This window comes from Drosophila tropicalis, unplaced genomic scaffold, assembly GCF_018151085.1.
Source record: "Drosophila tropicalis isolate 14030-0801.00 unplaced genomic scaffold, ASM1815108v1 contig_845, whole genome shotgun sequence".
Taxonomy (NCBI): domain Eukaryota; kingdom Metazoa; phylum Arthropoda; class Insecta; order Diptera; family Drosophilidae; genus Drosophila; species Drosophila tropicalis.
In genome coordinates, this window is record NW_027173338.1 from 10,434,966 (window position 1) to 10,462,213 (window position 27,248).

Sequence of the window (27,248 nt, forward strand, 5' to 3'; positions counted from 1 at the left end):
TATATTCAATTGTGGCCTCTTAGTCACCAATTCCTCACCTGGTTTTGTGTAACGTCCTGGGCCGCCAACTGTTGTCCTGGAATTGTCCAAGTTTCCAGCTAAACTCAAGTCCGATATGCTGCGACTGCCCCGCAAGGGTCTATGTCCGACCTGTGGATTCAACAAATCAAAATTTAAGTTAAAGTTTAGACAAAACTCCGCAAATTAGTTGCAAATTCAAAGCATTTTAGTATGGGGCGGAGGAGGTTTAACTAAATGCCACACAAGCTGTTCCGCTGGGGGCGGAAGGGTTATCTTGTCAAGCAAGTTTTATGCTGCATGTTGTTAGTGTATGTTTTTTGTCGTTGTTCATTATTTTTAGACTTGTCTATGATGTCTTTGCCAATGCTTAGTAAATCTGACTACTCCTATAGGTAGGTTCACCCAACAAGCATCGGTGGTTCAGTGGTAGAATGCTCGCCTGCCACGCGGGCGGCCCGGGTTCGATTCCCGGCCGATGCATAAGTATCTTTTTTTTTGATTCTGTTATTAATTGTTGTTTTAAATAAATTGGGTGAATGTTGATGGGTGGAATTATTAAGTAATTTCAACTATTTATTGTTAGGTAAGGAACTAAACTCATACTCATTTTTAAAATACAAAAATTTACTTCACAAATCTTTACTTCAAGAAGTCTCAATAGCTTTTTCAAGGAAAATTTAAGTTGTATTGTATCGTAAATAAAATATGATTTAAATTGTCAAATGAGCAATGAAAAACAATAAAAAGTTATCTATATCTTTGATGTTTTCTCTTCGAAATGAAAATAAAAATTAATTGGAAAAATGTTCAAAAATTTCCTAAAATTGATTCTCAGAGATACCCCTTCATGTTCTTAATATACATTGTTTGTTTTAATCTTTGCCTAATTCAATAATTATTTCGAGTTAAGCTAAAAGGAATAATTTCTTTTTTCAACTTTAATTAGTTTGAGTTACTATAATTTCCCATAGTGTAAGAAGCCCACCTGAAGATGATTTGTATGTTAGATCGTCATAGAATGTGAATGGAAAGTGTCCTTGACACTCTTTATATAGTTAGTAACGGTCTAAGTATAACAACTTTTCATGAACTAGCAACTTATACGTTAATGTTAGTCTGAAGCTGAGTGGGTCAATGCGGTTAGAGAGATAGCCGCTTTGGATTATGTGTCAGTTTTGGTAAGCGTCAATTCCAAAAAAACAAAAGAAACAAATTTGTAGTCAACTCGTTCGCTCACCTCGGCTATGGCACTTAGCTTTGTTGTGCCCTAAATATAGGAAAAGGATTTGTTTTATTTTGTGTTTTGGTCGTTTTGTGTACGGGGAAGGACAAGAGGGACAGACACCAAAGTAAATGACGAAACACATAAAACAAAAAACCCGAAAAAGGAAAACGGAAAAGAAAGAAAATAAAAAAAACAAAAAAGAATAGTCAACAAAAAGCGAAAAACGAAACAAAAATAAAGACTTAACCAAGGCCAGGGCAAGGCTATACATAAACATCATGTGGATATATAAACTCACATTCTCCAATTGCTGTTTGACCTTGTTGATGACCTGGAGCAGTTCCTCCTTCTTGGTGCTGGTATATGACTTAGTTATGGTGGGCGGAGCCGCAACGCCGCCTTTGCCGTTCTCTGTGGCATTGTGTTTGGCGCTGATACTGCGACGACCTGCAGAGAATCGAGATGAAAGAGAAAAAGATAAGAAATGAAAACTGACAGTGATGGGAAATTACGACTACTACTTACTGCTGGTGCCCCGTTCCATGGGCGATGTGCCAGGTCCTTCGGGCAAAGCCGCATGCAGAAAACTATTCGCAGTTTGTGGCAGATTCTCCGAACTGCCACCCAGCGTGGAGGCCAGTGAACGCTCTGCATTGTCCGCACTCGGCGTGGAGCCTTCATCCTCGGTATCAGAGGTCCCTGTGCCAGTGCCTGTGCTGGCCGTATGGGTGCTCCCATTGCCACTACTGCCTCCCACGGGGGGTAACTGTAGGCCAGATTTCTCGAACTTTTGTCGTCGCACAGATTTGCGCAACTCGTCCTCATTCATGGCGGTCACTTTGAAGTCTCTGTGGATGGTACATGCACTCAATTTAATTTCTTGACCCTTGCTGAATTCATTTACTTACGTAGGCGTGCTTGGAGCCATGTTATTGTAGAACATTCCATGATCCGAACTAGTTCTCTCACCGTCGGATATATCCTCAACATCGCCATCATGATCATGGGTATGCGGCGTATCGAAACGCAGACCAGGCTTACGCTTATCGGCCAGAGGCAGAGGGAGACGCTGCTGCTGTTGGGCAGCATTTGTCATGGCACCATTACTAGAGGAAGAGGCGGAGGCAGTTACCAAAGTGGTTACAGTCCCATTATTGCTGCTACCAATGAATTTGAGTTCACGACGCGTCTCCATGCCCGAATCAATGGACGAATCTTCGCTCAGATATGTTTGATTATACATGATGTCCTTGGAGGAGGCGCTATTATAGTCCGAGGTCTGAACATTCACAGCACTATGGCCACCCACTAAGGAGACGGTGCCCAGGGGGCTCTCCGAATTGGACCGCAAATCATCGGCCTCCAATTGACTACTGCGTTGAGCCCAGCGACCACGGGCACGTGGAGCAAACTGTTGACTCGGCGATGAGCTGAGATTGCCCATCGAGGAGGCGGCATGGAGAGCAGGCACAGAGGAGCCAACACTGGGTGTTGGTATGGACAGGGCACCGCTATCCGATTCACCTCCAGCAGCTGCCTTACGCATTGCCCATTGTGGCAATTGACCCACATCGGATAATCTGTCGGAGACCACGAATTTGGGAGGCTGGGACTCCAGTTCGCTAGTCGGGGTCTCTACGCCGTCAGGAGGGGATATTGCTGACATGGGTCTCTGCAGAGGGGCATGACCGGAGCGTAGACGCTGCTGCGACATTCTTGCCTGCATGGTGACTATCATATCGTGTGGCACTTGCCAAATGAAGATGCAGCCATCACCGCTGGCCGATATCAAATGGCGACAATCGTTGGTAAATTTCAATCCCGTGACCAATTCACTATGCCCATACATTCTGGCCATACACTCGCTCGAGTAATAGTCATAGACAGCCAGAGTTTTGTCCGTGCACGAGGTGGCCACATAAATTCCACTGGGATCCAGGCTTAATTTGATCAGACTGCCTTCATCCGAATGGGAACCCTTAAAGGTTTTTGTCTGCTTGGCATTCTGTGTGCCATAGACACGCACATTGCGATCCTGGCAGGCGGTGAGGATATGTTTGGCATTTGAGTCGACTTCCATGTCGTAGAGCGTGGTCTTGCCCGAGGTATTGGTGCCCCTCATAAAAATGTTACCCTGAAAATTTGAATAGATTATTAAGAATGCGATTGAAGAAACTTTTCTTTTGAAAAACTTACTTGAAAACTTCTAAACATAATGGACTTATCGGCGCCGCAGCTTATCATCTGGAAATTGAGGCCAGCACCCACAAATTTAATAGAAGTTATGGACGAACTGTGATCATCTAGAGTTTGCAGTAGTAAATAATCCTGAGCGACATCAAAGACATGAATCAAACGATCTCGACTGGCACTGGCCAACAGATTTCGTTCAATCTTGTCATTGGAGTACTCCAGACACAACACTTCCGATTCATGGGCTTCAATGGTGGTCAGAAGCTTTAGATTGACCAGACTATAGACTCGTATATTGCCACAACGATCGCCACTGGCCAGATGCTGCAGCTCTGGACTGATCTTGATGCAACGCACTCCATTGCGTCCATCGTAGGTTGAGTTGCCCGTCTTATCGAACAGAGATGAGCCCTGATCCTTGATGAACTGCAGCTCCTCGTCACTATAGATGATTTTCAGTAAGTCCTTTGAGTAAATATTCTTTCGATAGATCTCGTTGTTGGCGCAACCATCTAGTCCCCAGACGCGAATGGTATCATCCGAGGAGCATGTGACAAAACAATCCTCAGGCAATGTGTGCGACAATTCACGTTCCAAATTATATGGCACTGTCTCCACGCCCCAAATGCACGTGGAGTGATAGAGGAAGGAATGTGATTTGCCCACACGTGAGATATCACGAAGATCCCAAATGTACAGCGAGTGATCATTGTAGACGCAGCTGACCTGAAAAGCATGAAGATATGGAATTAAATGGGTCGAATAGGAACGAATAGAAAATATCTAGAGAAATCATCTCACCTTGGAGCGCTGCTCATCGAAAACCATGGCAATGCAATCAGGGAACTTGGCCTGCTGTGGCACAGACATTATGTGATTGATTTGTATGCCCTGTGCCACATCCACTCCAAGATAATGAGTCCTTGGCAATGTGGTCACATATTCCAATGTGGCAGCATTGAAAATACGTATTATGGACTCGGCACAACCCACGAGTATGAAGCGTTCGTTAACGCAAATGCAATTGGCATTACTGGTGCGGCACTGCACCCACTTGTCGAGCAGACGGCGCGAACTGAATTCGACAAGATGACCCTGTCGCGTGATGGCATATGTACTCTCTGAGCAGATTCCCTTGCCGCAGGCAACGGCACAGAAATCATTATCTCTTAAATCACCCAAAATGGCGCTGCGTCCCATTAGTGGAATGGGATCCTTGTACTAGAAAAAATTGAAGAGAAATCGTTTAGAAATCTGTTTCTCTACAAACTGAATGTATCAACTAACCTTTCGTCCTCCTTCCAGATACCAATATTTAACATGACGATTGCCCACAGTGACAAAATAGCTGCCATCCTCAGAAAAACAAACTGCCGCCACTTTCGAGCTAATCTTATTCGAGGCCATTTTCAAATTGGCACGCCAATCGAACACATTGACAATCATGTCGTGCTGCGAACCAACCGATACCAAATACTTGCCCGTGGGCGAGAAGGCCTACAACAAAACGATGGAACGATGAAACGGATTTGACATTGAACGAGTTGAATAAACAGTAAGATGAAGACTTACCACACATGTGACGGCATATTTGTGATCCACGAATTCGGCAACCACATTGCCGCCCGTGCAATGCTCCAGATTGCCATTGGGCGTTTCCAGCTCCCAGACTTTAATGGCAGGATTGATGCCACACTCGCCGGTGGCCACATAGCGGCCGCATCGCGAGAAGGCAACGGATGTGAATGCTTTGCGGGAGGTATTGACCAGATAGGCTTGCGTATGACGTTTCGCATTGAACAGGACCACAGTGCATCTGAAATAAAAAGAGTTGAAATTTAAGCATCACATTAAATCACAAAATTTGATGCCAACAATGTCCTTGACCAAAGGCTTGCCAATGCCAGGGAGCACATTTAAAATGCACAAGGATATCCCGCACACATACACATGACACATGACCATGCGTGCTATTGAGGGCGGAAAAACGTCACAAGAAAAGGTCGCTTTCCATTCAACATTCTTTCTTTTTGCATTTAACCTCAAGGCCTGTCGCTTCGACTAGCAGTTGTTGGTTTAAGCTTGGTTCCTTTTCCCTTCCCGGAAACTGCATGCCCGCTCTTTTGGGTTGCCAATTCTATGGCACTTTCTCATACACTTCTTTGCAAAGCTTTTCCATTAATGGCGTTACAGTTTTCTGCCTGAATTCCCTTAAATAATTAGATTTTAAATAATGTGCCACCGCTGCTGCTTGTTTGAAGTTTTAGCATGGAGATTAAGCAAAACATATTTAATTTGCTTTAATGCTTAAAAAATGCTTACAAATTCTTTTAGGAAAGATCTGTGAAATACTTCTTTATACTAGGAGAGATAATTTACGACTCTTCCAATAAACCTTCAGTCTATTTATTCTCAACATATCAATCTCTCTACATATCAATTTTTGGAAGAAGATCGGAAAAAGTATATAAATCAAGCCAATCTACTACATTACAGCCTAGATACTATAGGTAAACCTCTTAAACCAGACCATGTGAACTTTTATTCCATTAGACCTAAACAGTTTAGTATTAAATTATTCTCAGCATTACGTATACGCCACGTAATCCTCACGACAGGAAAAAATGTCATTGACATATGCAAATCTTCGTCACTGTAAAATGGCAATTGCATTTGACATTAAATGTGTAACCAGCTGATGTTATGTCTGTCACCAGCCCCCTTATAGCCACCGCCTTCCACCCACACACCCTCCTGCACGCTCCTCTGTTCCGTCATCATCTGGGCCTGCCATTTGGGGCAATTTGTTAGCTGAGGCAAAACGTCTGTAACAAATTTGTTGCACCAACAAAGTTATGTATAGAGAAGAAGCATGCACTCATGTTGCATGATGCAGCCACTGATGATAGGGAAGAGATGGGGAGGGAGGGTCGTGTTGGGTTGGGTACGCTTGAAGGGAGATTCAATCAAAAAATCATTTTGTCAACCTTAATATCTACACGGAAATCTCTCTAAAATTGTTTTTTTCTTTCGTTTTCATAATGGTTTTTCAGAGTTTTCCAATAATTTGAATGCTTACCCCGCCGGATAGGCCAAAAGGCCGCTGATGGGTGATACATCCAATGCCGCATTACTGCATACAGTCAGACCCAAAACCTTTTTGAGTTTTATCTGCAAAAAGAAAATGAAAGAAAAAACATCAAATCATTAGCTATTACATCATTTTTTGGGCAAGGTCAGCAGCGTACAAAACATTTGCTTGCACAACACAAATAATAATAAAAAAAAATAAGAAAAAAAATTTAAAAATTAAAAATAAACGCAAAAAGTATTAGTAGACAACATGTTGTTGTTGTTGTTATTGGGTGTTAAATATTAACGCACACAGTTCGCACACTTGTGCGTTATTTATTTGCCTATAAGCCAAGCCTTATCTGTGTTAACTACATACAACATTGTTGTTAACACAACATTTCAATAGAAGTTAGGTTTTCCATCCATATACACTTGAAAAAATTGTCATGCAGCTAGGATTAAACCAAATAACTGGCCATAATTAATTGACACCAAAGAGTAAAAAGCATTTCAATGTTTGTAATAAAAACAGAATACAATTAATTTATGTGAAAATGTATTTCAGCGACTAAAACCGCGAAAAACAATAAGTCTGCTCTGAAACACTAAATAATCTAAGCCAAATTGTTAATAAATTATGTACAAGTGAGCCCCTTGACCAACACTTGGTATGACAGGCTAAAATGCATGAGCTTTTCTCTTTCAGAAATAAAACATCTCTTTATTAAACAATTTATATTTTATTATATTTGCAACTGCAAACATTTCATATTGCTTGAGTCCACTGAATATTTAGGTACATATTTGAAATAATATTATGTTTACATAGAAGAACCAACAGTCTTTTGTTTAGACTTTCGTTAATGAAGTCTTACAAATGGCATTATAATTATTAAACACATCCTCTTTTTTGTGTAAATTAAATATTTATATCCAATTTTGCTTATGTTTGAACTCAACGCCCCAAGTCAATATTGATTGTCTAAATCATTTTTCCAGTTAGTTGAGCATCAAAATTTAGAAGAGTGAGATATTTAAAAACTTTTCATTCATTTTCTTGCTTAGTTCTTAGCCATGACTTCATTCATAGTAGCGTTTGGTTACGCCTCACCAGAGTTAGTCTCACCTTGATCTTGCCCATTTACTAACGCTGTTTGAGTACAACAACAGCAAAAAAAGCAACAATTACGGGGCAATATTACTAATAACAATAATACATTAAAAACAGGTTGCTCACACACACACACACACACTCTCGTACAACAAAGAAAGGAAGCGTGCTTTAGTCAAATGCTTTATCGACTGCCGCATTCAAGTCTCAAGTGCTGGAGACACAGTTCAATTTTAATTGTCTTGCACTTGCAAAAAAAACAAATTAAGAGGTATGTAGATATAAATTCCTTCCCCATATATATGTACATATATTCTATATAATGACTTCTGTTAAAATTGCGTGGGCGAAGCATCAGGCACATACCAAAATGATGGGATTTTAGCTATAAGTTTCTGCGTCGCAAATACAACTAAGCTGAGATCATCTCGAGAGAGTTAACTCTTAGGAGATTTTTTTACACTTTACGTTTTTACTATGAGAATTATTTGATCGGCTTGTTTCATTTTAGCCACCAACGCGATCTTAAATACATACATATATTTATATATGTTTGTTTATATAGCATATTTATGTGTGTTTTTTAACGCAAAGGTCGCTGTGTAGGAAACCGGTTTGCTATTCTAGAGCTGATTTATCTGGCAGTTATTTGTTGAATTTTTAATGCCACAAATATGCCGTGAAATTGTAAACAAATTTTAGTTTTTAATTTTTCAAAGCATGGCTAGAAAATTGGCAGAGTTAAATCTAAATAATTTGAATATAATCATGCATAAGCACGATTGAAACAACTTTCCTCAATGTTTGATGGGGCGTATGCGCAACGTGGGATCGTGAGATGCAAGCATCGGGTTTGCTTATAATTAATAATTAAGCTTTAATTGACAAAACGAAAAGAAGAGAATCGTTTATTTGCGTGTTGATTACTTATTTAAGGGGATTCCTTCGAAAACGTTTTAATTACTTTTCTTGTTTGTCATTGTCTGAATCTTTAGGTTTATAGAAAATATTTACACAATAAATGTATGAATAGTACAGAATGGTAGAAAATTGTTTAATCTCCTTGTAGGGGAGGACAGGGAGAAACATTATTTGTTGAAAATATTCTAGACATATCGAATGAAAAGTATTATCCTTTCACCAGTTTACAGTTACTATATATCCGATTCTTGAATGTTTGCAATCCAATCCCATCGAACATAACCAACTTGTTGGTCACCTAGATTAGAATCTCCTGGTTTAAGTAGAAGCTTCTGTCAAGCTGCTGGAATTCCATTCAAAATCTTAATAGGGCTCTTAGCCTAAGACTAAAAAAGATTCCTCTGACTGATGATATCAATTCATTTCAATTTGTTTGGTTGCTTTTTTTACACGTTTGCCTTCCGTTTTTTCTCTTCTTTTCTATTGTCTGAATTTTACTGTCAACAAACGGAAGTCGACACACGTCATTCATCAAAGCCAATTTGGGAGTTACAAAAATAAAAAACATAAACAAAAAAACACAAAAGTTTCAGTTTTCAGGTGTTTTTTTTTTTTTGAAAATACAAATTTGGTTGAGTAGCGAAATTGATTTTCTGCGCATTTGGTGGGCAAATAAGGTAAAGTAACTTCAGGTTGTCTGCCCGTGACAGATGCGGCAGTTAAACAATAATAAATTAATGTTTAATTTGTGTATTATGACAAACGAGAACACTTCTCTCTGGGTGTAGTACTCGTCCCATGACCATGACCAAAAAGCGAAACAATCTCATACGAACTTGGCAAGAAGAACTTCAAGCCACAGGCAAATCAATTTCAGTTGAGTGTCTTGCTGGATTCTTGCCAGTTTTGTTGTTAATCAAAATGCATTATAAAGATGTGTGTGTGTGTGTGTGTTGTAGTTATTTATTTATTGTTTTTTGCATAATAATGAAGTTGTTGGCCGTTTGCCTCTTCGTGGCTAAGTTCAATGCACGCAATTGGTCATGTAAAATAAAAAAGACATAAAAGCAAATGGTGTCAAAATCATTGTACATCATGGCTAGACACCTACTTGAAACAATAGAGAAGGAAAGGCAGATGATAATCTCGAGTGCCGAGGCGATTATTCAGGTCGATATGGGTCATTATTGAGCTACCAATTCCCTGGCAGTTAGTCATGGCTTAGCCAAGGTGTCTTTTTAAATGGATAAAAATAAAAATTGAAATAGAGAATCCTAGGGATGGGGATGGCTTTTTGCCATTTTTTCTAGTTGAAAGGTTAAGAAACGACAAGGATTTTGACCCGCATCAGCTTTACCTCACTCCAAGCCCATCTAATATTTCAGCCTTGTCTTCCTAATAAACAAATTGAAATGTCGTCTAAGACAATAAAAACAAAATAAATTCATTGTGGGCTGCTGGTGCTACCCACTCCCACAGCAGAATGAAGATTAAACAACAAATATAAAAAGGTATTGTGAATTCTTCTCTCAAAACATTTGAATGCGACAGGTGTCAAGCTGAAACAGCGGATCAGAATGCCAACAACCTAGCAAAACGAGGTCGCCTACTAAAGATTTATTCATGGATCTATCTCTTGCTCTCTCTGTTTTTTCTCTAAAATGAGGAAGTTTTTACCAGGTCAGCAACTCCCATCTTATGCCATCTCCCCCACTCCGACACTGATGGCCGGCGTCTTTGGGTTTTCATGACTGTAATTGCATTTTGTATAAGTTAAATAATTAATATTAATAAATTGATCATGTTATAAATAATTAGTTTAAACATGAACTCTCTCGCATCGTCTTGATGAGAGAGCTGATGGCCATAACATGCCAAGCCACAAAATGTATTTTGGTTACAGTCCAGCAGCCAAAGCTGGCGCCGCACAAATCAATTAATAATCATATAGCATCGAATTTTAAGCCTCTCAGACAAACACACACAAAAGCCAGACTTAATTGGCTACCAGTTTCACCTCACTCCACCCCATATCATCATCACCTCTTACTATAACTATATACACTCCATTCAATCAATAAATATCTAAACAGGAAAACAAATTTCTTTGAATTTTAGTTTGTTTGTTTTGTATGACAGTGTGTGTGTGTGTGTGAAATTCTTAAAGATTATGCATAAATTTGAAATTTATTAAAGTTAACATTTCGTAATTAATATCAAAATTATTAATACAACAAACTTGACTTGTTTTAGTTAATTAGCATATGAGTTTGTTATATATTTGACATGCCCTTGCTGTAGATATTTTGGTTTTTGAGTCAAACAAATTATGGAAGACATTCCTCTTCCAACAGAAAATCTTTTTACTATTCTTTAATTAACATTCAGCTTTCCGTTTATAAACAGTAAAAGATTTAAAAAGAATCAATTAAAATATTGTACGTAAATGCAAAGTGTTCAAGACGATTAGATTATGCATTTAGTTAAAATAAATCACATTTCTTGGTCTAACTCAAGAAAGAAGATCGACTTCTAAGACAAATTGTAATAAATTCACTTGATATGTTGGCTTTTCACTTGATTTTTGCCATTCTGTTTTATGGCAAATAGAATCTTTCGGTCTAGGTTCATTGATTATTGATATCCTCCTCTTTCTTTTCTAATGCCCAACGCATTCTTTCAACTTTGGTTATCTTATATCGCATTTGCTATTTTTTCTTTCTTTGTTTTTTGCTTTTGCCTTTCAGCCACGTTTTGTGCATTTCCAATTGGCTTTCATCGGATTATTTGGGGTGATGGGAGACCCTCATAATAACAACAAAAAATACATTTGTATCTACAACAAGCTTACGTGAGCAAAATCTTTATGACTACGAATATGAGGTTCAAGTTGTTTAAGCACAAAAAACAGAGATACATATTGTACATTGATTTTTTTCTGTATTTGTTTGCCAACTGTGTTTAGATCTCCTTGACATTGTCTAAAACACAATAGCTGAAAATTCCTTGCAATGCTTTTTAAAAAATGCCGCCAAGATCAATTTTAGCTATAGCTAATAGCCCATAATTACTTGCGGGTAGATGAATTCATCTCGTACAGAACTTGACTCAACCGCAAAAACTCATTACAACTGCGGAGACAAAAGTTTCTGCCACATGAATCATGCCACAGAGTGAATATTTGACCAAGTCAAAGCAAGTCAAATGTGGGCAGCAATATACATACAAATATTTATCTATATATATCTGTATATATACATCTTTCAGCGGATATTGCTTTGCAAAAGCAAAAAGAGAAAAAGAAAAGAAATGAAATGTAGGAAAAGCCAAACAAGCGCAGAACTTGCTTTCTATTGGGGATAGAGAATGTGTAATGTAAATGGCCTTAACTAACTATCTAACCGAATGAAAGTTGTCTTCAGTTGCTCAAAATTAGAAAAAGTTAACACAAAATTGAGACATTCGACAGAAAGAGTATACAGCAATTTCATATTAATAAGGGAAGCTGCTTTTGTTTGTGACAGGGATAATTAAATTTTTTAAGAAATACAAAACATTGGCGTTAACTGTTTGAAAGGTGTAAAGTAAAGTTGGTGAATGAAAAGCACAGAGAACAAATATTAAATGTGTCCAATCCTGACTCCTAGACCCTCTCGTCTAATTCAATAGTTTTCTTACTCTCTGTAATAAGAATAAGTTTCAAAAGGTAAACCTAACCCACCCAACTATTTCTCATTAAGATCGATGCATCTTTAAGCAAGTTGTTCTTAAGGTAATCTCTTGGACTTAATTACTGACTTATAACTTCTGGTATATCAATCATCAATTCTGATTCACTTTTAATCCGTAAGTTTTTGTTGTTTTTAACCTTTACCTCATAGGCTGCAACATCCTCTTTGCCATAATGGGCAACTGGTGATGAGTTTCGTGGAGCAAACATTGTTTTACACAACACATTCCTCGAGGGTATATATACTATATAGTAATATCTTACGATAACTAGGTATATATGGCACTGAGATACGCCCACAATATATGTATCTGCACAATTATATTAATAAATTCGTAAAAATTTCTGGTTTTTGGGGGCGTTTTTATGTAATTAATATATATTTATAATACACATGGAAAATAATACTTTTTGCGGTCTGAGTATTTAACTTTGATTCGTAATTCGCTTTGTTGAATTTATGTTGTTGTTTTGTTTTGCGACTTTGTCAAGGTCGTGGCTGAAATATTCTCTTTCTCCCTCGCTCTCTCTCTCTCTCGTTGAGGTTCGTTGTATCTTTCAGCGTTGACTGAATTCGTTGCGGTATCTTTTTGCCTACTTCATATTCTATTAACATTTATTCCACTAATTTCTTTAATTCACTTTTTTTTTCATTTATTTTCTTGCTTTGTGTGTCACAAATTGGCCCGTAGCATAAATATAATTATGATATATATATTTTTTTTGTTGCTCGTTGGCTTAGAGTCGTTTTGGTTATTATTATTATTATTGTTATCGGCGTTTTGTTTGTCAGCCGTCGTCGCGTATCGTTTTTTACCGCGGCTCAAATGAAACTGTCGAGATTTTGAGACAACATTGTTGAGTTAACCAAAAGACACAACGATTGTGAGAGAGATTGTGTGAGTGAGAGCGAGAGGCGATTGAGTTTTTGAGCGACGCATTTGAAAAGACGCACACACGTCGACAACGAGTATCTGATAGATACTCAATCTCAGACCTCAGACCGCGGTTTCAGTTTCAACTCCGCGCTCTTTAGATTTGCATATTTGAAAGAAACACGTTTTTCCAAACACACACACACAGATCGACAGATCGAACACACGGTGATTTTCCTCTACACGGATCAAATAATTGACATATGACAAGAACCTAACTTGAACCCAAAAAGAAAAACAATTTATCAATTGCTCTTGCTGATGTCGGCCAGCCAGCACCCACAGTAGTTTAATAATTTACATATATGAATAGTTAAGTTGAAAGTGTTTAGAGCTCATTATAATAACTAGAAGCCAAGTAGTATCTGTGTCTCCTTCACTCCGAGTGTGCAAATGTATCTGTATCTGCCTGTCTGTCTGCACTGCCCACAAAATGCAATAAATTGTTAGCAGCAACAAAAAGCAATCCACTATCTGTATTGAATTGTAGGCGTACACGTTGCCTCCAAATGCTGTAAACAACCACAAAATTAGGCAAATCAACAGCAATGTGCCACTGTGATGAAGGAAAGGAGAGAGGGGCGGGGCATTGGCGGCTTGTAGTGGTAGAGCAGTCAACCGGAGCAGACAAGTCAAGCAACTGGAACATATTTAGGTGCCATTCCACACACACTAAAACACATAACCAATATAAGATATCTAGATAGATATCTACTATGGCAATTGCCAAATAAAGCAATACAAATATTACAATTCGATTTATGCACTAAATATGCAAAGAATCAACGAGAAATTATTAAATATGAACCAGTCAGTTTGGTTCAGGTGAAGACAACTCGTGGCTGATGAAGCCATAACAAAGATACATATCTATTGATTGAGCAATGAATAGTCGGTTTAAGGAAGACTTTTATGGTTCTACAGATTTTAAAATTGCACGAAAGAATTTTAAAAAGACCCATTTAATAACCAGGCTAAGAAGCTAATTTCCTTCATCTTATTGTTAGAAAATATAATTTACATTAGATATAATTCACTTTAGAAGGATTTATTACGAACTCAGTTCTTATACTAGAAAAGAAGACATACTAAAAAAAGTTATAAGAAAACAATTTAACAGCGTGATAACTTTCGCTGTGAGTATCTTTAAAGCTCTAATCACTTGATTAGCTTCAATCTGTGTATCAATTTAAACTACTTACTAAACTGATACATCGACAACATACATAAATCTGACTTTCAAAAGCAACATTTTCTTTATAACCTCCGGTGTTTAAAACCAATTATAGATTCCAACTTTGATTTTGGCTTAGAATCTAGTCTCTAATTGAGTTCTTTTGTTAGCGATCTGCTTGCATAGCTTCCTTCTAATCCTACTTTGCCAATTCCCAATCAAAATGCAGTCATAAAAGTTAACTAATGCACAAAAGAGCCAATCAAAATTGCAGCTACCTTTCCATAAACAACTCTAAGTGCTTTGAGCAAACAGTGAGCAGAGCAGGGCAGAGAAAGAGAAAAGAAAATCAATTTGCATAACACAAATCAAGTGAAATAATCAGGCAGCAACCGAAAAAACCAAAACGCATAGACAACATTGCAACGACAGATTGACAAACAAACAGACAAACAAAGAAATGCATTGCTGACATATCCCCCGGCAAACAGTCTCCCACCCACTCCCCCACATTCTTTGCAATATAAAGTGAAAGACGCAACGCACTTGAATGCGAAAGAGGCCAGACCGGGCTAGGCCAGATCAAATCAAATCCAAGAGCCAAGCTGAGCTGAGCTAAGTCGAGTCGGTCGACCCGGGGACCAACCGAAACCGGGGCCAATTGTTTAACCAATTTCTTTATCTTGTGCCATGGCATGAACGTCTCTAGTTTATGGGGGAAAGTTACAAGCGACTGTCTGACTGGCAGATAGATAGATGGATAGATAGTTGGATAGATACTTGTGTATATCTTATATGTATATGTTTATATCTATAGTCTACGCCTGCAAGCGACGCATAGTTGTCGTATTCAAATGAATGCAGACCAAAAACTTGTGCCACTTGGCTGCCATTTTTCCTTTTTAACTTTGATTTTTGCCGTCTATATGGACATTTACATGAATCTCGCCCAACATTCGTGCCTCCTTCTCACTGTCTCTATTTTCCATTGTAATTAAAATACTTTTGTCTCATTTAGATTTGGTTTTACAATGTTTGAATGGCTCTATGACGCTTTAAGTCACAAGTCATGTGGGCATTATTAATAATAATTCATTTATTTGATTTATTTGTTACAGAGACAAATGTTTAATCTTGTTAATGAAGCGAAATGACAGGTTGTTCTCGGTCCGTGATATACTAAATTAATGACCCTACAATAGTTTAGCTTTAATTTAACAATTCCTGTACATAACTTATGCCCTATTCCCTGAAATGCAAACACACACCTTAATATAAAGGCAATCCCCTTTTTGGGGTGAAATGCGTCAATCAAGTGAATACCAACTCCAGTTCAATCATGCATTCAACTAGTCAACACGACTGTCAATCAATCCTTTTTCTTTCCACTCTTTGATTCTGTGCACATTTGTCAATATGTCAATAAATTGCCAAGCAAATTCAAAATACCTCTCTCTCTCTCTCTCTGAATGATTGCATGACTGAATGAGCTAAGCTTGATCGCATTCAGATCTAAATCTTGGCTAACTCCGTGGTCAACTCTGGCTAGCTCTTGCAGCCATATTGGCTGCAATATTAATAACAGGTTATTTCAGGCATATTTCTTGCATGACATGATGATTACAAACATTTAAAACTCTGCAATTAATTCGAAATCAATAAACCCATTCACACAAAAAAAAAAACCATATAAATGTGGTGTAAAAAATGCAAGTGCTAATAAATAATCTTATCTATGGTAAGGATGGGGGGAGAGAGACAAAAAATGTACAACATAATTCAATGAAAAAGAAAAGTTCCGCAATTTACTCGCCAGACACTCTCTGGACTACGTGACAAGCGTGATGGCTCTTGGGGGAAATAACTCTGAGAACTCCTCATCATAAATCTGCGAAAATTTCTGTGGTGGCCATCAAAAACAAAAAAAATACAAGGAAAATTCCATTTCCAACTCAAAACAACGACGAAAAGTATACCCTTTGGTTTAAGGTGAAATTATGTTGAAATAAATTTATACTCTTGCTACTTAATGATAGGCAGACGCTTTTAGCTGTCGAGTAATTGAGACTAGATTCCCGACTTAGTCTCGTTTTAAGATCTGAGCTACTAAGACGGAAGTCTCAGCTCTTGTATCTTAATCTGAAATTAAGTTGACTTTAAATGCATTTACTAATAGGTAAACTTCTTTGCCAATATACCCCAATTTAATTCAAGCCAAGAGAGTACATGAAAAAGTTTATGGAAAGTAAGTTGAAAAGAAAAAAAAAACTGCAGCGGAAAATGTTGCCAAAGGCCCTGGGTCTGGGTGTCAAAGTTGATGAAAGACACAACCATGGCGGCTCCTAAAAATCTATTTAACTTCAGCTTGGCCTACCCTATTCCTATCTATCTATTCACTAACAAATTTACCTATCTACCTACCCACTCACTCCGCTCATTTCCTTATCCCTCCCTGCAAGTGGAGTAGACTTTTTCAAACTTGTTCCCAGTTTTGACTTGTGGAAAATGCCGGCCTTAGTTGATTTGAAAGTTTAATGTGGTATTAGTGTTAGTTAAAAGGCTTTTGGTCAATGTTCGTTGTTGTCTTTGCTTTTATTTCTGTTGGTGTTGTTGCTGTTGCTAGTGATGGCACGTAATGCACTCTAATGCCCGCGCAATTTATCTAATGATTGCTATTTGTGCAAGTAATTTGTGACTGCTGAGCAAATGAAAATGCCAACCGAAATGGGATGGGTAGAGGCTCTTAAGATGATGGTAATCCGGTGAAGGTGAGATAAATCTTTTCTCTCTCGATTATAAGTGTTAATTATATAGATAAACTTCCAAAAATGCAGTCAACTTAAAAGGTTTTTCTTGCTGTTGGATGTAGAATTAAAGAATTTATATTTCTTAATTTTTAATTAATTAAATATATATAATTTCATTTCCTGTTCTTAGCTTAATTTGACACACTCTCACTATTAAATCACCAAAAAATATATAATTAAAGTGAGTTGCCATTTTTATTTGGCTTTTGGTTTAATTTTTAAGTTAGTCACTCAGTCAGTCGGTCATTCATTCAGTCAGTTAGTTTTAAGTGCGTTTAATGAGCTAAGGAAATCACCGGAGCCGTCACCGTCTGTGTCGCTACTTGGCCATGAGAGATGGAAAAAAAATCACACAATCCGCAACACGCAAAAACAAAAAACACGCTGAAACTGTGAGACACACAAAAAATTTATACTAAATTATAGTTAAACATGAATTACGTTGTAATTTTTACTGACAGTTGACCAAAAACGAGGGTGGATACTGAACTATTACATATTTCTCACTTGGAGCTTATGTTAAAATACTTCTACATTGGATTTATCCAATTAATACTTGTCTTTATATTTAAATATTCTAAATAAAATTTAACTTTCGACAAATGCAATACAAATATAATCTCTAACAAACCCTTCAGTTGACCCTCGGTTATAAATAACTTATGGTAAGAAGTCAGTTTGGGTTGGTCATTATAATTTATGTCCGTTTGCACATTTTTGGACATGAAAACAAAAGAAGCAACTAAAGCAGAGCTAAGGCGTTAAGATATTTGTGCCAAAGTCTTGAGATTTTGCCAGACATCGCAATTTATAATTAATGAAACACAACAACCACAAAAAAAAGGAAAACAAACAAAACCAAGAGAAGCTGCGCCGTGTGGGCAGCTCCGACTTTGAATTTTCTATTGTAAATTGGCATTTGAAATACTTTTTAGCACAAATGCCGGAAACAATTTTTAATTCACACACACACACACACAGAGAGACTAACCGACCTCTAATTAAATCATAACTAATGTCATAAAATGCGATTACTAAAAAATTAAACAATTGGAACATAAAACTAAAAATTAAGTACTTAAAATTTATCACCAAAAATTGAAAATTTATGCAAAATGCTAAAAACTGTGGGATGTATTTTGGGGGCTGGCAACTGACAGCTGACACCTGTTATTAGAGGCAACACTTTTTCGTTTGGGTGTTGCATCTCACAAAGTGTGTCTGTGTGTGTGTGTAGACTCGGAGTTGCAGTTGCATGGACATCAAACTGTGGCAATTTTCCTAAGTGCGTTGCAACTGTATCTCAACTGGTTGAGATACAAATGCCCAGACTCGCTGGAAATACATTCGGTCTATCTGTCACTCAGTCGGTCTGTCTGTCTGTCAGAGAGTCATTCAGCTATTTTTTAGGTGGGCGACGTTCATTTCTTGGCGGCTCAATTTAAAACGCATTTTTTTCGAGTGGTTTTCGGCTGTCATAAAGTTAAAAGTCTTTAAAAAAAAAACTCCTCTGCATCATTTAGCAGTACATAAAAAATGTTACCTCTTTTTCCGCTTCTCCTTCTGTCCTCATCTCCTCCTCCCTAACGTGTGTATATAATTAAATCTCAAAAATGCAGGCAGCCTTTGTGACCACACGAAATTGATTGGACATTATGAAATCAATATTCAATTTAATGGATCCAAAAATTAAAATTTGATACACTTATTATGGTAATCACATATTGAGTGGGGCGCAGAGTAATACGATATGAACAAAATACGAATGAGATAAGCACACACAAAAATATCAATTTGATCGATAACAAAATGGTCGAAACGATGTGTCGAAAAGCTATCTCAGTCAACTTAAAATGCGTTTTATCTAAACAAGCAACTGGCGAATGTAAAGCGTGAACATTAAGTTCAAGTTTTCAAACATATCTGCCCATCTAAAACTGATAATTGAAAGTAATTTAGATGCAGATTAGATAAGATTGCCATGAAGAGATGTAGTGGTTAGAAATATCAACAAATGACATCAACATGGCTAATATCAACTGCAAATGAACTGAATAATTATGATGTATAATCATTTGAAATCATATCTCAAAATCTGAGATATGATTTCAAATCTAACTCTTGTTTTGAGTGCTAATCAACAAGTAATGTCGTACATATTTCAAATTTAACCTCTCAAGAGTTCTTTCTATTTATTTTGATGGTTATTAACATATGCAAACCACAAATTAGTAGTCAAGCTTTTTCTTTCTAGATATTGCCAACGAAAGCTAAAATAAAATTACAAGAAATTTTTGTTAAAAGGTATGTTAATTCAGTTGTGGCTAAAAAAGAAAACAATTGCTAAAACAAAGCCATCAGCGTGAATGGACCCCCCACACGGACAGAAAAGTTGATTATGCTTGTGATTGGCAAACAAACGATGTGGTAAAAAGTTATGCAAATGAGTTAGGTCAATGGAGGAGAAAGAAGGTGTGGATAGATAAACACATATCCAAAACCAAATAGACGACCTATAGATTGAAAGGTTGATAAATTGATTACTCATCTAGGCTAAATGACTTCCAATTAATTCTTGGATTAAGTTACCAATTTTTTCAACCTTAATTTGCATATTTACTTCAAGTATTTTCGCTTGCATGAAGTGCATTCAAATTATGTGGGTGGCCAGAGTTGGCAAAAAGAGTCGACAAATTGTTATGACTCTTGTTACTTTGATTTTTACAGCTTGTTGAACACAATCTTTTAATGTGGCTCAAAATTCATGACCATCATATAAAAGTCAATTTAATCTGGCTATAGCTCTTGCTTGAGTAATTCCAACTCCAAGTTGGGTCAATGGGTTCGAGGGGAAAACGAAATTTCTCACATAAACCATATTTTGCGCCAATCTTCCGACAATAAAAATCACAAATAAAAGTACACCCATACCTCGCTTTGCGTCGGGGATACGTTCCAAAAAAATGCGACGCAAGTCGAAACAACGCAAAGTGAATTATGATTTTCTATAGCAAGCCATGTAAAAATCGAAGATAGGTTTCAGGGTTACGAAAATACATACATTTTAAAACTAAAATTTAACAAATTAACATTTAAAAAACAAACAAAATCTCATATCATTTTATTTCATATTATGCATATAAAAAACAAGAAGAAATTAATTCAATTAAAACAAAATAAATAATTCAATTATTCAATAATTTAAATAAAATTACAATTAATCACTATCTGATAAGTCTTCAGTGTCTGTTGTCGTACGTCGGCTTTCTTTAAAAAAAAATTGGTCCAGTGTTGTCTGACCAGCTTTTTTTTATACCCTTGCAGAGGGTATTATAAAATTGGTCAGATGTTTGTAACGCACAGAAGGAGACGTTTCCGACCCCATAAAGTATATATATTCTTGATCAGCATGAGAAGCTAAGTCGATATAGCCATGTCCGTCTGTCCGTCTGTCCGTCTGTCCGTCGGTGCGTACGCGTTTTACTCAGCCATCTTAAGAGCTATCGGGATGAAATTTTTTTTGGGAGCTTTTTTTTACCCGGGTGAGATAAAGTATGAAAATCTTTGGGATCGGACTACTATATCATATAGCTCTGGAACAAAAATTTTTGCAAAAATTGGAGTATCCCCATGAAATTTACCAATATAATAGAATTTGATATAAAATCTCAGATCCCAAAATTTGACCCTGATCGGATAAATAGAACACAAGTTACAGTCTATATAAATCGGTTCAATCGCTGCCGGCAGCTCTGCTTGCTGCCTACTACGTCATCATCAAATCAACAGAGCACATGCATACACACACAGACGCAACGCTACATAAACTGTATGTGTATGCGTGCGTTGCTTTGCTTAGGGAATGAGGGAAGAAGAAGAACAAATTGTACATAGTATGAAGAGTAAAATTGTTTTGTTTGTATATTAATGAATTGAGTTGCAGAAAACAAATTTTGAACATGTGAAATTATTATTGTCAAGGACTGCAAGGGTATATAAACTTCGGCATAGCCGAATTTAACTTCTTTGATATTTTTTTGCATAAAATACAATTCCTTATAGCAATTAATATTCGCAGCTACCGCTTGGGACACTTTAAGGCTCCTTTCGCTGTCAGGATCATTTTTTAAGAAAATCTCCATGCCTTCGTCAATCAAAGATATCGCTTTGGAAATTTGTTTGGAAGTTAAGTTCTGTTGCTTGGATATCTCTAAATGGTCACGGTCATAGTCATCTTCTTCATTAGCAATTTCCAATTCCAATTGCAAAAGTTCTTCATTAGAAAACTCTTGGTTGTGCGATGTTAGCAATTCATTTATATCAGCCTCCTCCATACCTTCAAAATTAGACTGTTTGGCAAAATTTGAAAGTTCATGACAAACAGCTGTTGTATCATCAACTTCGGTAGTGCATTTTTGGTGAACACATTCAGGCCATATTTTGCGCCAAACACCATTCATGCAAGATGGTTTAATCTCCTGCCACGAATCAGATATAATTTCTATGGCTTTCATAATGTTGAAATTTTTCCAAAATTGTAGCATGGTAGGTTTACCTTCTCCATCAGTCTCACTTATAAGAAGCTTAAAGGTCCGTCGAAGGTAATAGCTTTTAAAAGTCGATATAACTCCCTGATCCATCGGCTGAATAACTGACGTAGTATTAGCTGGTAGAAATACAAATTTCACGTTTCCTGAGCAACGCAACATCGAAAATCTAACGACGCACAATGAAAATTAGTGCTAATTGATCAGCGACGCAACTTCGAAAAAACGCAAACCGAAACGACGCAAAGCGAGGTATGGGTGTATACAGAAATGAATCGTGAAAGTGTAGTTAAGGTAACGAATTCAAAAATACTCTTTACCAACTCTAGTTTTAAAACACATTATAAAAGAATTTTGGTAATTTGAACATCAAAGTCAGCAATTTATTTAACTGACCTTAAGGACAGTTTGTACATATATTGAGTGAACTTTTTAACCCGTTGCATACGGTTCAATAACTCACAATTACCTTTAACAAAAAAGGGTATATAAGTGATAAATAAAAATATACTTGTATATGATTGGCTATGATTTATGATAAAGTTGAACTCCCTGGACATCTAGCAAAACGATGTGTGAATAGTCTCAAAGGCTCCGAAATGTTTTATTAATGCATTTCCCAACACGCAATTGCAAAAGATACAAAACAGAAACAGAAGAACAGATAGAATGAAGCAATAACGATGAACAAGAGGAGATACAACAAAAAACCGAGATTTGAAAACAAGAACGATAATAAAACTGACATCATCTTTTGAAAGCTTTGAAAAGCTTAAGTATCTTCAATCTCATTAGAAATGCATTTGACGAATTAAAATGAACAACAGAATCAAAACAGTTAAAAATAAACGTAAACCGAGTCGTGATATAGACATTAATATACTCTGTAAAAAGTTGCAATTTATATTATTGAAAACCCACAAAGAAAACTTTAGGACTTTTAGAAACATATTCTCTTTACTTTATAATTCATTCGCAGTATGGGTACCCAAAATTTAAAAGGGTATACAAATTGTGATTCAACCGAGTTTTGTCGTGCAACTAATTAATAAATCAACCAGTTAAACAAGTGACTGAGCGAAACAGCAAAATACGAAACATTCGAAAACAAGCGGATAAATTGTCAGCCAACAAATTATCTTAACTACATTAGGAACTGAACTACGTGGGCTGGTTTTGTATGCCTTTCTGACCTGTGCTGTGAAAACTTTCTTTAACCTCGATGTCGAAATTCGTGGGCGTTAACTGCTAATGGTATATGATCAACAGACTGATTATCGTCAAAGTGCTTTACACTTTACACTTTATGTAAATTAGTTAAATCTTATCCCAAGACAAATGCTTCATTTAACCTTTTGTCTTTGTTTGTGTCTCTTCGTTGAGTTCTACTTCATTACAAAATCTATGTTTCTTTAGACAATTTTGTTATATTGTTGAGTTGCGTTGAGTCGAGTGCCTCGAGCGTCAGATTGGCTGGCAGGTTTCTTCGGTAGCTTTATAGATATAATATCTGAGCATATTGCAAACAAAAAACATTTAGGAGTGCCCACACATCAATCAAATGGTAATCATGTGGGTTGGGTAAAGAAAACCATACAATACACAAACCAATATTGACTTTGACAGGTGAGGAGCAGAGAAGAACGAAAAACAAAACAAAAAGAACATGATATGTCAAAAAAAGTGGCCAAAAATCAAAGCAAAAATTTTTGAAGAATATTTTTTCTAGAGGAATGCAAAAATATTTTAGAATTCCAGTTAAATTTATAGGAAATAGTCGATCAAAAGAATTTTGCAAAAACCGATCAGGTTTTTTGCTTTTGCTATTGGTAATAAAAAACAAAGCTGATAAAAAAGATAAAAGCTCATTGAATATTTAGAGGAAAAACAATTTTCAACATTTCTTCATTCCTCGTGCAATTTAAGAAAATTTCTTCAATCATTTTAACGTTTTTTATGAAATGAAACAATTTATCTGTCAAAAAGTCTGAAAATTTCTTTATAAGAGTTGAGTTGATTGAGGTCATTTAATTTTAATTGACTTCCTTATAAATTCAATTTGAAAGAATTAACTAAAACATTAAGTTTTTTAAATTTGCAAACATTTTTGACTCTGGCTTTATGTTCTTTTAAACAATCGTCTAATTACTTTGCGGACCATAAGAATGTAAGTAAATTTTGACAGCTTTGTGTGTCCAACAAGGGACGAGAGACAAAACCCGACATTTGACAACTTCAAAAGATTCCGCCATAAATAAAATGAGTTTTAGTTATTTTTCTTTTGCCTTTTTTGAACCAGTACGAATCACACCTAAACGTATAAAAAATGAGGCAACAACAACCAAAACTAAACAAATTATTTACAACAAACAAAAAACATAAATGTAATTGCGCGTGTCGAAATGTAGAACAACAAGAAAACCACACAAAAACAACCTAGCTAAACCAAAGCGGTTTACAAATACATTATATACCTATAATAGATACATACTCGGTTAAATTCTAAGCTCTGATAAATGTTTTGACTATATATTTAAACAATTGAATTGTATTTGTTGCTGCCGCCGGCCGGCTTTGGCCGCAATTGAAATGCACGACACACACAAATACACAACAGAATGGAAAGAGAATACTGAAAAACCAAAAAAACAAAACAAATAAAATGCTTACTGCATTTTAAAGTTGCTCAACTCAAGCCTCTTCCCTCGTATGTGGTGTGAACGACTGAATGAATGAATGACACGCCAGACAGCAGCAGCAATAACAAATGAAAGAGAGTCATGAAGATAAAAAGTGTTAACTACATTTTCATTGTGCGGTTAACGGCAGCAGCAACTGTCAGACCAAGACCAAGACGTGGGGCACCGCATTGTGGCAGCAAATGCTGCCAAATGTCTCTCATTTCTCCCCTGAGTTCCTCAAGCTCCTACCTCTGCCGACATTTCGACTGTTGTTGCTGTCAAATTGAGCTTAGCGATTGCATAAAACTTTAAAGTCGACTGCAAATTTCGAGAGCAAGTCGAGAGAGTGAAGAAAATCTCTTACAAAATATTTGGCCATCAAATTGCCGGCTGATGCAAAAACGAAACCAACTGTCCAACTGACATCTGACAATCAAGCTGAATTTATTACACAAAGTCTACCTATATTGAGATTCTTGAAAAAGGTTAGAAGTGCATGGAGTATCGAGTCAATATCGGTAAAGTTTTTCATAAAAAAAGGATCCAATTTATCTAAGACCAAGGCAAAGTCCTCTAATCTTTACTTTTATATTAGAAAATTAGAAGAATATTTTCTTTTTAAATATTTACTTCCTTACTTTAAATACTTCTATATCAGTGTCACTTCATTTAGAAGACCAGTTTAGATATCAGTGTTTAAATATTTGGTTTATTTTAAGATTCTTTTTTATTCTTTTGGACTATTACGTAAGCGCATTTAATAATTCTGTGCAAATAAGTTAAAAATAATAATTAACTCACTCCAAATCAAACTAGAGTAAGTCACAGAAAGCTCACTTCTATATCTAAATCATGAAAGCTTATCAGAGAACAGCAAGAAACTAGCAAGCTTTCATTAAAGCTTGTCCAGTTATTCAAATAAGTCGAAATCGCGATAAGCATATTTAATGAATACGAAAACTATTCAAATTGCATGCTTCGACTTATATGAAATATGTTCACGAATATATTTGACTTAGAAGGGAAGCAAAGACAAGTCACGTTTTTCCTGTGCTCAATGCCAAATTGGTGGGTATGCAGATTGAAAAGGTGTAAAAGGCATCAGTTGAAATCAATATTATTACATATTTATGATTCCAGACTGAAAAGCCATATAAAAAGATTAGTATGGAATAAATTTTAGTAAGCTCTTCCTGTAAAATACAAATAATTTTTGCTTTACACAACACTTTTTTATCGCTTTTGATATCTAATTGTAAGTTTTCGATTTCATTTCAATGCTACTGCCAAAATAAAATATATTGTAAGTAGTTCCACTTGGTTACCCGAAGTTCAAGAACTTCATTGATATGCTTGGGATGAGCCTTTTTTTGTTGGTTCAAACCAAAATAGAGTTCGTCACGCTTACCTGGCTAATCACCATATTGTTAGCTTTATAACCCGACTCTGACACTACCAGCATTTTGTACAATATTTAGTTCAGTGGTAACTTTTCTCCAATGCCTTCATTTTTGTGTTTGGTTTTTGGTTTTTTGGCGCAATTCAGTTCATTGACATTTTCCGTGTTGTGTGTTTGTTTGTTTTGGTCTCACCTCTGTGTCTGTCATTTGTTCGTCTAACTGTTTTGCATTGTTTTATGGTCAGGCGGACTGCCATTGCTCACACATGGGAACCAACGCCATGAGCAACAAACTATGTTTTCTACGTTCATATGTATGTAATTTAAACGATGTGCTGCAACAGTTTCCATTTAATAAAAAGGTGACACAAGGGGTTAGGGTTAGCCCTTAACATTTACCGGTTCGTTCATTTAATGTAACCAGTTGTAATAAAGAAATGCCGGCATAAACAACGACAGAGTGAGAGAGTTAAAGAGAGAGATAGGTATGTGCTCTATATAGTGTTCTTGTAATTAGTCTTTGGGCGTTTTGTCAGTTAAGCTCTTTGTCACGTTTTTGTAGACTTGTTTCTTTCATTTACAACTTCTTTGGCCCAGACATGGAACTGCCATGAATTATTTATATGGTTTTTCACAGGTAGAGATATGTATGTTGTAACTGCATGGAGAAAGCTGTTAATTGAGAATTAATTTTTAATACAGTTTACTTAATTCATTTAATTAGTTCAGTAATTTTTTTCGCCATGACCGAAGGGTCATCAACTATTTATCATCAATTTAAGTAAGGGTCATCAGAGTGGTGAACTAAATATATTTTGGGAATAAGCACCAAAGGAAAGATTCATTCATACAGCTCCCAATCGAAAAAGTGATGGAAAACCAAAGGAAAAATATTCAAACTTTTTAAAGCATGTTTAGAATGACAAGCTATTCTCTATTAGAATATTTAGTAGTGATTTAGGAAATAAGCATAAACTATGTGAACTAAATTTTAGTTTAGTTCAATTAGACTAACAGTTTACAGCTTCTTCTTAATTGAAACAAATGCAAATTTAATTTAAAATCAATCGTCTAGCTAATATGAAAAAGATGGAATGCCCTATAATATATATCCATATGCCTAAATGGCATACACCCACAGAAAGAAACATTAATCATACTAATGGGCCAACACTTTTTCTCTCGCTTTTGGAAAATTACAATTCAGTAGTAGGAAAATAACAAGACCTGGCACAAGAGAAGCAGCAGCAGCAGCCGCATGGGTGACTGAGCGTGCCCAAAAGGGAAAACAATTTTCAGGCGGCCAAGCGGCCAAGAGTTTTCCACATCGCCGAACAAAAATTAGCAGTGGAGAGTGAGAGAGATATAGAAAATAAAAGAGATCAGTCTAAGAAAATTTACAAGCTCCTTATATACCAGATAGATAAAC

General features: G+C 36.5%; 1 protein-coding gene and 1 non-coding gene across 7 annotated transcripts in view; one reads left to right on the plus strand and one right to left on the minus strand.

Annotated features, from left to right (window-relative positions):
• Wdr62 (WD repeat domain 62) overlaps positions 1–27,248 on the minus strand; it is a 75,462-nt gene that overhangs the window by 5,043 nt on the left and 43,171 nt on the right. For 3 of the 6 annotated variants that reach the window (XM_068295801.1, XM_068295800.1, XM_068295802.1), the window contains exons 2-11: positions 6,519–6,610; positions 5,012–5,255; positions 4,727–4,936; positions 4,241–4,660; positions 3,443–4,165; positions 2,155–3,380; positions 1,772–2,094; positions 1,545–1,693; positions 1,259–1,288; positions 39–150 (exon numbers count right to left, since the gene is read on the minus strand). In XM_068295801.1, coding sequence (XP_068151902.1) covers positions 39–150; positions 1,259–1,288; positions 1,545–1,693; positions 1,772–2,094; positions 2,155–3,380; positions 3,443–4,165; positions 4,241–4,660; positions 4,727–4,936; positions 5,012–5,255; positions 6,519–6,610 — 3,529 coding nt within the window. Of the gene's footprint in view, positions 1–38; positions 151–1,258; positions 1,289–1,544; positions 1,694–1,771; positions 2,095–2,154; positions 3,381–3,442; positions 4,166–4,240; positions 4,661–4,726; positions 4,937–5,011; positions 5,256–6,518; positions 6,611–12,420; positions 12,502–27,248 lie in introns of those variants that run through there. The other 3 variants (XM_068295804.1, XM_068295803.1, XM_068295805.1) reach the window with 2 other exon arrangements.
• Positions 431–501, plus strand: TRNAG-GCC (transfer RNA glycine (anticodon GCC)). The gene has a single exon. It is a non-coding gene; the product is annotated as a tRNA-Gly (tRNA).